Genomic DNA, 12982 nt, shown 5'->3' on the forward strand with positions numbered 1-12982 from the left:
ATGACTCGCGGTATCCCACTGAGGATTAAGTAATAGTGAATAATCAAGTGATTGAATAATTCCATGCAAAAGTTAACGATTGAGTATTAATTTATGGATTTTGTATGGAGCATGATCTTAATACAATTCTATATTGTTAAGCTAGGATAGGATGACAATGGGCGGATAGGCTTTGAATGTTTCATTTACAAATTCAACTTGTTTATTTTCTCAAAAACTCGAAATCGTAAAATATTCGATTCTCCATAACTGAATCTGTCAGTTAACGAATTTTTCATCGGATGCAGTATATTCCTCATTATAATTTTTTTTTTAGATGTTCTATAACACTTGCTAAACTTTATCTCATAACTTAGCGATTTTTAGGGTTAGTTTGAAGTTGTAGTGTGTGTGTGTTTTTTCTTCAAAGGTTATTAAAAAATTTGGAACATAAAACAAATTAAAAAAAAAAAATGTTGTTAATGACAGTAGAAGAACAGAAGCAAAAAGTGTTTTATTTATTTATCAAAGCATAGTGAATAGGGTCCATTTAATGAAAATTTCAAATGGCAAGTATACCCCGCATATTTTACAAAACTATAATCTTTGCTCCTCCATTATTCTACTTGGCAATTATTCACATTAAATCCCATACCATTATTAGTTATTTAATATATTTTTATATAAAAGTTTACCGAACACTCAAACATTTTTATTTTACATTTGTTTGTTTTCACAACAAAACATAAGCAGTTTTTTAAAAAGCATAGCAATACGAAACTAACACTTACCAAATAAAAAAGGCACTTTCTAACAAGATTTTAAAAGGTGCTACGCACTAGTAAGGTGCCAACCTAGCGTCCAGCCATTTAGCCAGAGGCTTGGGCGATCTTTTTTATTGTAATTAAATTTATTTTATAGCACATAATAAATGTCTACTTATACTTAAAATAAATATATAATTGTATTGACGATACATAAATTGCAAAATAGAATGATATATAAATCTAAAATACTAGAACATATTTAAAATGTGGAGAACAAGCATATAATGAACGCGCATCCAACAAGTTTTTTTTTTTAAGTGAGAATCGCGATTTAGACGGGTACATATACATGCGGCTAAACATGTATAAACGATCTTTCTTATTTTTTAAGTCCCTAGAAATTATTATGGCTTAACCAACCATCTAACAATTAGATGGGACCTAAACAGCGCTACGGGAGTTTTTTACAACATTGCTTTTATAAGCATATGTATTGGACAAAACTTGTATAACATATAAAATACGCCGACGAACCACAATTACTGATCACCAACCATTTGGAAGATAATATTTGATAAAAATAAAAGGGAAGAATAGGACAAATGAAGTAACCATGTTTTATAGGTCGCCAAACCATCCGACAACTGTCTCATTCATTGGTGACGGATGATGTCAGTACGTGTTCTCAAATTATGAATTTACATATCGCTTTATATGATGACAGATGATGACAGATGATGGCAGTTACTGTTTACTGAGCGGATAACATAGTGTATTGCCTGAGGAGAGGGTTCCTATACTGGAACTGCTCTAAAACGTCAAGTGCGGTGGACTCATTTCACAAAAATCTTTCTTCTTTAGCATTCAACTCTATTCAATTTCAATGATTTTATACGGATTCATATGAATTGTACATGAACGGTTGTCCTTTCAATCAAATGTTGAAATATATCACATCAATCGTATCTTAGAGAAAAGAACTTTGCTCCTCCTCTATCCAAGTTTGAACAATCTGTTTCGAATAATGAAATTTGTGCTAGTTCATGCACAACTCATAGGACTCCCGGCCATCGACATGAGAAAGATGAAGGTGTCGACTTAAAATTTTAGAGTTTGTTTGGAAGTATTTTTGAAATAACTGAACTCCTCTTCCATCAAAGTTTGAACACTCTGTTTCAAATAACAAAGTGCCAGTTCATGCACAACTCATTGGACTCTTGCCTATCGACATGAGAAAGTCTAAAAGTGTCGACTCAAAAGTTTAGATCTCATTTGGAAGTACTTTTAAAATAACTGAAAGTGCTTTAGAAGAAAATATTTTTGAAATCAATTCTTAGTAAAAATACAAGTAAATCTTGAAAAACACTTTAAGTACTTTATGACTCAAAATCATTTTTTTCCTAAAAGTATTTTCAATCATATCAAAAACACTCATAAACGAGCACTTAATCTTCTCCTCCACCAATAAGCCATTCTAACTGCATCGAAACATTTTAAGATAAATTTTCACACCTATCTTTTGCCCTGTTCGACGAAGAGTTCGGCCTTGTATGAAAAAGTCAACAAAAAAGCATACCGATGAGAAATGGGCCTTAGTAGTCGATTGAACGGGCTATGGTCTGGCCCAACGTTTTTGTCTTCTAAAACAGTTTAGCCCAGCCTTTTAGTCCAAAAACCCAACCCATTTTACCACCTCGATTCCCAGCCGGTGAGAACAAGGCATGGTGATCCAATTGCGTGATAGCAAAGTAATACTGACAAGCATGGTGATCCCAAAATAATTCGACAAACCATACAAAACCTAGTTTACTTAGTTACATCTTTTGTACCAAGAGTTGAGGGAAGTGAATGTAAACTCATGTTTACTTGAGTTGTAAGGTTTATCTTCTCAGGACGTATCGAAATATTTCATATCGAAAGTTTATCAAATATTAAGGAGTTTCAGTCCTTATATTGCTAATCGGTATAGTTGAACTTCAATTTTCTTCATGACATCAGAGCCAAGTTACCCCATGCCTAAAGTTTACTGGCCACATGTGTTCTGCATCCAATTTATGTTTTTACTGTAGGTCTAAAAATTCGCCACACGTAAGGAAATGCGAGGTTATGAAGAAGTATTCCACATCAAAAGTTTTTCTAAGCTTGTTTGTCTTAGAAGGAGTTGAACCGCTCTACATATTGCCAGCTGGTCAACTTTCTTCATATCTAAATGCATTTTTTATCAACGAGCAATTGTGATTTGAAATTTTTTTTCTTTCTTTTTTTTGTTTAGAACAAACAAAATTATCTATATTAAGGGGGAGAGGGTTTAAGCTAAGTCTCACAAGACGATAATCGAATTTAAGACCTCACACTTACAAATAAAGAAAAATAACACTAAACCGTAATAATAAATGATAATTGTAATTTAAATTTGAAACATTTTTCAACATTAAAAAGATTTTGAATTTGGAATATTGTCAACAATCGACATGTGGAAACATAAGTGGGTGTACAAAGTGTGGTAGGAGTGGGCGCTCACATGGCCTAGTAACACGTTCAATGATAATGGACAGCGAGGCCGAGCCAGCCCACCCGATTCTTCTAAATTTTTAATTGCCACCCACGCGTCGTACGTGTCCAATACGCATCTGTCTCTTTGCTTTTGCTTGTGCTGCCCGCTTTCCAGTTTTGGTGTTGGATTCGATGCTTCCGCCTTCGCCCCCTTTATTTATGGATTCTTCCCACTTCCCACGCTCTTTTGCCCAAACGCATCGCCTCCAAATTTTCCTTCTCACTTATAAAGATACTTTTGTAACTGCCGCTAATAATTCATTCACAACTAGCCACAATAAATCAGATTTTCATAATGAAATGATTATAAATGGGTACTATTTTGCATCCACGTGAGTTGAACATAAGATATTCTTTAATTAACTAAAGACATACTGAATGAGGTTAGAGTAATTATTAACATGTATACTCTTCGAGAGTTAAAATTAAATTAAAAAGGAGAAATACCCGTTGATTGTCACAAAAATACTTTCGCAACGATCTGTCGATCATTCCATAACAAGTCACAATGAACCACAACTTAGTATTAAACTTATAATAAATGTATATCTTTCTCGCACTGGTGTTGGTTGAACTTGATAAGTAAAGGCCGAATGTAACTAACATCTCGTTTGGAAATACATTTAAAATTGTTGAAAACGCTTTTAGAGAATGTTTTTAGGTTCTAAAAAAAGCACCTGAAACCATAATCACTTGTATTGGTAGAGCCATTTTTTTACAGTACACAAGTTCATAAGATGAACTGGTATTTAACCACTTGTATGAGACTATTAAATCTAACAAACATTAAATATACCAATACATTATTGAATTTTCGCAAGTGGAAGGAAATATGCATACTATTTGAAGGAAAGGGATCCTCTCCAATCATTTTTTCCTAATCTACCAAATCAGTAAATCTAGAATATTGAAATTTAATCCAACTGCTACAAACATGGGCCTACTTTAAAAGTTATAATAACTTTAGACTTAGATCAAATTTTAATAGTTTGGATTCCCTAATTTAGTGGATTAAAAAGAAGGGATTAGAGAGGATCCCTTTCCCTCTTTGAAGAGTTTGAGATTACATTCAAATGGAGAATATATCCTTCCGGTCTTGTTGACTTCAAACAGAAGTAGCGCCAACAAGAATCGTTGCTAATCGTCGCTGTTTCCTCACTTAATTTAAAATCTTAAAAATCCTTTGTTCAAAAAAAAAAAAAAAAAAAAAAAAAAAATTTAAAAATCCAACATTTACACCTCACGCCCCCCTATGTCTCTGTCTTCCTCCCGAAATTAGCCTCTGTCCCGGTCGCTTTGTATTCTTCTTCTCCAGAAGCTGTTGCGAGAGCGAACCAGAATCTAGGGTTTTACATCGGCGATGGCTCCCAATCCCAAGGATCCGAAGCAAAGCGGAGGTTTCTTCGCCTCCATGGCTTCCACTTTGACCAATCTCGGTAGCGCCATGACCAAATCCGTCAACGGGTATAACTCAAATCCCTCTTTCATTTCATCTTTCGAGCTGATTGGATTCTTTTGGAGCTTTTGGGCATTGGGATTTGGATTTTTTCGTTGAATTACGCTTTCTTGGTGTTCAATTTTAGCTCTGGTAGTGTTAACTGTTACTATGAGCTTCAAATCTGATTCAATTTGTTACTAAATTGGGATTTCTATTAATTTTTAGATTAGTTTAAGTGATTTGTGATAATTGGAGGTCTAGTTAGCTGGATTTGGGGTTTACTTGGTGCTTAATTACTTGTGGTAATGCCTAGTTTGAATCTAATGTTTGCCGAATAGAGGTTTTATGTTATGTGGTTGCTCCAGATGCAATAGATTGGTAATTCATACCCATTTTACTAAATTCAAAATGGATGATTAGAAACTAGTTTTGGATGTGTGTTGATAAACTAGTTTTGTACGTTATGACGAATCAGATTGTGACAATCCGTGTTATTCCGATGTGCAGCATAATGGGTTATGAGGGGCTGGAGGTTATCAATCCAGATGGAGGGCAGGAAGATCTCGAAGACGAAGCAAGGAAAGGAAGATGGAAGCAGGAGGTACACTACGTTTCTGCCATGGCAATACCATTTGCATACTTGATAGAGATAAAATGCTACTGTCTTGGATTTTTTCTTATATATATGTTAGGGCTGCAGAAGTATTATATTTGCATTTTGAGCACGAAGGTCTGCCTCCATAGCATTTTTTTCATGGCCTTTGAAGCAGCGTTATCATAGAAGACCTTACTGTAAACAGTAATAACCACATCGGTGATTCTAAAATCATGCATTATGACATTTCTGTTTTTTAATTGGAGAAGATGGAGCATCTTCATTATCAGGTGACTCAAAGGAAACCTCCTAGGAAGAAATGAATGACCCAAAATTAGCAATATTACACCTGTGCTGTATTTTGTGACGGAATGGTTTACATTAAGCAGAAATATACTGAATTTAATACTACAGGAGGCTTAGTATATTTTATCTCATGACAAGAACTGAGCATGATCACAGATATTAATTAGCCTGTCACCCTCTAGATTGTTTTTGTTTTGGCTAAGATAAACTAAAGGACACAACCTTAGCTAACCTGGAAAGTATCTCAATGGATTTGTATGGCAGCCCTCATCTGGACCTATTGCCAATAGATATACTTAGCCTGTTTCGGATTCTTTTTTTACTTCAGCGTCAAAGCCAATTTTGCTCTATTCTTTTTCTGAAATCACCTTTGATTGCCTTGAGAAGTTTCCCACTTAGTCTTGCCAAGTGTACTTATTCAATCTGAGCAACAGTAAAGCACGTAAGATGTCATTTACTTGTATAGCAGCTTCCATGTGTCCCATACATTACTTTTTTAATGAGATCGTATTGGTGTTGGAAAAACCTACAAATAATTCTTTCTAATGCTTTCATGCATACTCATTACAGAAGTTCTTCCCCTTTTCTTTGTCAGGATCGGGATGGTTACTGGAAGATAATGCAGAAGTATATTGGCTCTGACATCACATCAATGGTGACCCTTCCAGTACTTATTTTTGAGCCAATGACCATGCTGCAGAAAATGGCAGAGGTTTGTGTTATCTATAATTAAATGGTACTAGAAAATCTTTGTTCAATCCGATCCTGTTCTGCCCAGAAAATCTCACAGTTGTCCAATTATGTCACAGATTACGGAATACTCCCATCTGTTAGATCTTGCAGATGAATGTGAGGATCCATACATGCGATCAGTATATGTTGGTAAGTATTCTCTCTCTCTCTCTCTCTCTCTCTCTCTCTCTCTCTCTCTCTCTCTCCCCATGTAGACATGGTTGTTTTCCACTCTTCTCCCTCCCTTCTTTTATTTATGTGTCCACTGTTTGGAGACTAACTTACAATTGCTGGTTGCAGCATCCTTTTTCATATCTGTCTACTTTGCCTTTCAACGAACCTGGAAGCCATTCAATCCAATACTTGGCGAGACTTATGAAATGGTTAATCATGGGGGCGTCACGTTTTTATCAGAACAGGTGTGTTCTAAGCACCAAAACTATGAATTCTATTTTTACTTGAGATTTATGATGCTTCGGCATGGAAATAAAAGAATGTATTTGTAAATGAATCTCAAATTGTTTGGTTTTTACTGGAAGGCTTACTGTACTCTTATAGTTGTTGCTGCATTTGTACTTAATTAAATTATATTCTTCTTGTATTCCTTCCAGGTCAGTCATCACCCTCCTATGAGTGCTGGTCATGCTGAAAATGAGCATTTTATTTATGACATAACGTCGAAGGTGAAAACCAAATTTTTGGGGAACTCACTTGATATCTATCCAGTCGGAAGGTAACCCTATATGATCTTTCTCCGCAGCTATAATCTTGTGGCTAAGTGATTTAATATCTTCTCAACTCCTTTGATATTCTTTATAAGCTTATATCATGAGATTTGTAAATAAAAGCATCTCACTTATCTAATGACTCGTCTTTAAGTGAGAGCTAAATTGCGTTGTCAGCATAATCTTTTTTCTTTAGTAATAACATAGGTAACCTTTAAATGTTTTCAATGCAGAACACGTTTGACCCTTAAAAGAGATGGTGTAGAATTTGAATTGGCGCCCCCTCCAACAAAAGTTAACAACTTAATTTTTGGACGAACATGGGTCGATTCACCAGGAGATATGGTTTTGACCAATTTGACCACAGGGGACAAAGTTGTGCTGTATTTCCAACCATGCGGCTGGTTTGGGTATGACATCTTTCTAGTGCTCATCACATGTAACATTGTTTGCATCATATGCACACTTGCCTGGTAACATCTTGCGGGAGGGTATTTTGGCCATACTGTCGAAGTTCCAGGTCTAAGAATAACCTTCGAGCCATCTCTTAAAAAGAAGTTATTCTAAAATTGTGAGCCTACCTTGATGTTGTCTTGTTAGTTACCCACTTCAAATGTGAACAGTTATCTATAATTATATCTTTTAAACACCATGTATAACCGCGTTCTTCCTTTGGTCATGATTGTATTATTCAAATTCATGCACCATACGGTTACTTAAGGAGCATGATTGGTAGGGCACACTATTCACATGATGCGATGATAAGAAACAAAAATCTGCGAACGCTAAGATTTTAGACAAAACTGAGTCGCAGGGAAATATTCCAATGATTGAGGACCAAACTGATATAAAAAGACATGTAGCTAAGCCCAGTCTTCTGGGATAAAGACTTGGTTTTGGTTCAAGGATTGTAATTTATCAACTAATGTATGCTGTATGTCGGTTTCACGCTTTTATCTGATGTAAATTTTTGCTTGCAGATCTGGTCGCTATGAAGTAGATGGATATGTTTATAATTCTGCCGAGGATCCTAAAATATTGATGACTGGAAAATGGAACGAGTCAATGAGTTATCAACCCTGTGACTCAGAAGGGGAGCCACTTCCTGGCACTGAACTGAAAGAGGTTAGTTTCGTACCAGATACACCTTGCAGCTTGTTGAATCTTATCTAGGAAAACCTGGAGTGAACTTCTGTACGGTGCTTGTAAAGAGGAATTGCATGCCCCGACTCCGACTCCTAAAGGAATTGAAAGCTATATTTGTCCTTTATATATCTGGTGTCCAGTTGACGTATGAAGTTGTAGAAACCAATGAATCTTTAGAGTTAATAGGTGCTCTAATGATTATCACCATTTTATTGAACATTGGTTGACTATTCATAAAGTTTCTGCCCGTTCCTGATACGACAAAAGGAACACTTGCGAAATATAATATATCGTTTCAATAGAGGAAATTATCCTATTAAGCTCATAAGAAATCACTTTAATCCTTCGTTACAGGTTTGGAGAGTTGCTGATGTTCCAGAAAATGACAAATTCCAGTATACACATTTTGCACACAAAATAAACAGCTTCGACACTGCTCCTAAGAAATTATTGGCATCAGATTCTCGCCTGCGTCCTGATAGATACGCACTGGAGCAGGGGGACCTATCCAAAGCTGGTTTTGAAAAGAGCAGGTCTGGATCTATCTTTAACTCTCTCTCTCACTCTCTCTCACACACACACACACGATATATTTTTGAAGGGATTGGGGTTTGCCTTTAAACCAACAAGCTCAATGCTTTGTTTTGATTGTATAATTTGACATCCATTAATAGCAATAACCCGAGTGAAGAAACTGATATCTTAAATACATCTACCTACTCATTGACCAGCTTGGAGGAAAGGCAGAGAGCTGAGAAGAAAAATCGACTGGAAAAAGGACACGAGTTTACTCCAAGGTGGTTTGACAAAACAGATGAAGTCTTCAAGACAACATGGGATGACATGGAAGTGTACCGTTACAATGGAAAGTACACAGAACACCGGGCTGCAATAGACAACTCAGACAGCGTCGAAGCGATTGACGTCAAATCAATAGAGTTCAACCCCTGGCAATACGAGGATTTGGCTACTGCTTAAGGTGTATCGTGTGATTGTTTTCGCCTGTATAATATTTTTGCTTATTTATTTGTTATTCTTACCTCTGCCCGCTCTTCTTCGGAGTTGGTATTATGATGATGGAACATTAAGACGGTTAGGCTTTTCCGACTATGATATTGTTGCGTTGTGGTCCATCTCTTCGAAATTGGAAGCCTGACTTATTTTTGTTTGCCTGAAATTCTACAAATTAAGTAGCAGTCTGGGGGAAGCATTTTTGTTCACCACCTTAACCATAGGTGCATTCTAGCCGCTTACTTAAATTGTTGCCTTGCGTCTCCTGAGATAACAAGGAGGGGTGTTTTTTTTTTTTTTTTTGTTTTTTGTTTTTTTGTGTTTCTTTGTTTCTTTGTTTCTCTCTCAAATACAAGCGATATTTTATACTAAATTATGTTAAGACGAGCGGAAGAGGGAGAATTTGAACTCCGTATGAAGTGGATTGTAGAGAAAGACTAATCACTAGGGATCCCACTTAGATTACCCTGCTTGTATTTTATTGGTCGTTAACTACAAGCGAACATTTTAGATACATAAAGTGAGTGTTTGACCAAAGTATTACATCTTGATTCCTTACATCAACTTTTAAAGGCATACCCTGCTTTCTTTAGGAGCGGAGTTGAGCTTTTGATGAATTTGTTTTTATTCCCGTAACGCTAATTAGTTTTTGAAAATAATATCGTCTACCTTACTATCGTATTTTGCACGCATACTCTCTCCATTGGGAGAACAAACTCACTTCCTCCTCCCCACCTCAACCCTGCCAGGCTGCCACTAACACCACTATCACCACCCACCACTATTGCCACAACCACCATAACGCCATCACTTTCTCTCTTCCACCAGCTCCCCCTTCATTTCCACTCGACCACCAATGTCACTAGCGCCATTGCGACAATCACCAACACCATCTTCGCCCATTTTCACCACCATCAAGTTCCCACCCACCCCACCGCCACCACCACCGCCCCCGCTACCCGTTTTTTATCATGCCAATACCTTTTTTATTTGTCAGACTGTTTAATTCATATACATTTCAAAATCCTGATCACTTTAGTTATTATACACAACTACAACAATTTTATTTCACAATTTAGCAAGCATTGTGACATTATTTTCATACCCACGACACTTTTATAAAATGATTTACCAATGCTTAACTGTTTTAAAACTAATTATTCTCAAAGTAATTCAGAAACATTTTTATTTTATTTTATAAAAATTATATTAACACTTTAAAAATAGTTGAATAAACCCTACATAATACATCTCACATTTACTTTTTCAATTAAACATTATCTTAATACACCCCACTTCCTTCTCCATAATACCCTCACACCCCACATTCTCAATATACACCTTACATTTTCTACCTACACATCACATTTTTTATACATCCCATATTTGTCAAATCTTATAACACTCATTTTTAATTTTGTCAAATGATTTCAAACCATCTGAACGTTAGTTTGCTGAATGATTTCAAATTGAATGATACACCTCAATTATTTGCTAAGAATCATCATACAACTCAATATCAATATTAGTCTAATACTTTAATTGGTAAAGGGGGCGTAGTCTTATGCTTTGTTAGTCTTATGCAAATAATCAATAAAGCTTCTTATTTGGACAAAAAATGCCGACTGGAATTTTGACAAAAGATGCCACTTGAGATTTAAGCATATGTGGGTTTGTTTTCAATTCCACCATTAAAACCCATGTCGTCTATTTTTAATATTAGGTGGTAATTTTAGGTGTTCAATTCTTCACGTAATCCTTGTGATCGCTAAAAGATGAATACAAACATCAAAACTTAAATAACGCAGTAAAATCAAGATTAAATAATTATCGATGTCGTCGAAATCACTAAAACAATGAAAAATATGAAGTCTTACCTCATGTAAAGCTTTCGAAACACCGATTTCGTATTCCAGTCGCCAAAAATAATTTTTCTCAATCAACATGTTTGTAGTTTCATTGGTTAGGGTTTTATTCAACAATGGAGGGTGGGAGGAGTTTTGATAGTTGAAGAAAATAAGTAATATGTTAAAAGTGATATGAGGTATATTTAGAAATTTTTTATTATTTTTAAACTTAATAAGGTCAAAATTGTCATTGCATAGTAGGATAAATAAGTCATTAATATTAAATTTTAATGTGGGGGCTTATAAAAAAACCTACAATAATACCAAATTGACTCACAAATGGGTTTGTTTGGTTCCAATCAAGTTGAATAGAATTAATGTGGAGAAAAAAATAATCAAGAAAATTATGAAAGTGACATGTGGACTTTTAGGTTAGAAGGACATAATTATCCTCGAGGCACACCGGGATTCCCACGCGCATACAACGGACAATAATGACACAATCAAGGAAGAGTCAAAGGTGATCAAAATAGCATTTATTCAAAACCCTCTCATCACTCCTCATCAAATTATCACTCAAAAGGTAACTCCCAATTTTCCTATTCAATTTGGGATTAATTGCCAAGTTAATTGCAAGATATTATTTCACATAATATCTTGCAATTACCCTCACAATTTGACCATATGTGGCCGGCCCCTATTCTCCAAATAGGGCCAATCGCTCCCCTATAAATAGCCATGTTTTCCCACTAAAATGCAAAACCATTCTCTCCCCAAAAATTCATAAACACTTTCTTTTTCAAATTCTAACTTTGGCATCATAGATTCTTTGGCCAAACCCCTCCCCCACCCCCAAAAAAAAAAAAAAAAAAAAAACCATCATGGGCGCGTGAGGCTTTTGGCCTTAATCTTAGGTGCTATTATTCTGCAGGTGCATTTCTGTCAAAGGAAAAGGCTTTTGGCCTTAATCTTAGGTGCTATTATTCTGCAGGTGCATTTCTGTCAAAGGAAAAGACGACGAAAATTTGCATCTACAAATTGGTGCTTTCTTTGAGAGTTTGATTCACATGCTCGAAGAAGACTCTCACATTAAAAGTTTCTCATTTCTCGCTCGTTCGTAAATTTTTCATACGTTCTCATTTGTAGAATTTTTTAATTCTTTGAATAGACGTAGGAGAAAAATACTATGGCTAGAAATTTGGAAATCACAACGAACAAAACTTCCTACATTCAAAGATTGCGATGTAGCTCTACCACGACAATCCACAAGGCTCAACGCGGCAGCAAAATGAGCAACTTTGCCATCACGGAGCACCACCACCATGGCAGCCACGGGGAGTGCAGCCCATGCCTCAAACAGACAAGCCAAGCCTAGCACGAGCAGGCCCAAACCGCTGCTCAAGCAACGCATGCCCAACGCGCATTGCAGGCCCGAGCTGAGCCGACCATCCCCTCGGCCATGCGCCACCAGGGTTGTACTGCGCCCACGCGCCCCGCACGTGGCACGGCTTACTTTCGTAGCCCAACCCGCTTCTATGGCCCACTTGGTGATCCCGATTAGTCCATGACCGGTTCAACCATCCCAACTTCAAATTTCTGGATCAACAATTGAACTGAGGGCATTTTTCCCTCGAGTTTCTGCGGATTTAACCTATCTCGACTTAAACTTTGCACCCCGAGTCCAATACACTTTTACCACATATGGAGAAACTTACCATCCAAGCCATTCCATCCTGCATGGTGAACAACACTTGTCTTGACAAGTCATAAAGTTGATAAGCACCCTCGCATATCAAACGACCTTAGTGAATTAGCTTTTGTAGCGTATCGAGATGCAGCGTGCCCCAGACGAGATATCTCGAAGCAGGATAAGGACAGACGAT

The 12982-nt window shown here is 36.5% G+C and overlaps 1 protein-coding gene across 1 annotated transcript; it reads left to right on the plus strand.

Annotated features, from left to right (window-relative positions):
* The first annotated feature begins 4349 nt into the window (after positions 1-4349).
* On the plus strand, positions 4350-9409 carry LOC137723052 (oxysterol-binding protein-related protein 3A). Its single transcript, XM_068462204.2, has 10 exons — positions 4350-4763; positions 5245-5338; positions 6234-6350; positions 6448-6520; positions 6671-6789; positions 6982-7103; positions 7329-7505; positions 8076-8220; positions 8596-8774; positions 8973-9409. The coding sequence occupies exons 1-10, from the start codon at positions 4660-4662 to the stop codon at positions 9217-9219; spliced, it is 1377 nt and encodes a 458-aa protein (XP_068318305.1). The 5' UTR covers positions 4350-4659; the 3' UTR covers positions 9220-9409.
* The last annotated feature ends 3573 nt before the right edge of the window (positions 9410-12982 follow it).

This window comes from Pyrus communis, chromosome 4 (assembly GCF_041283825.1).
Source record: "Pyrus communis isolate YQ-2024b chromosome 4, ASM4128382v1, whole genome shotgun sequence".
Taxonomy (NCBI): Eukaryota; Viridiplantae; Streptophyta; class Magnoliopsida; order Rosales; family Rosaceae; genus Pyrus; species Pyrus communis.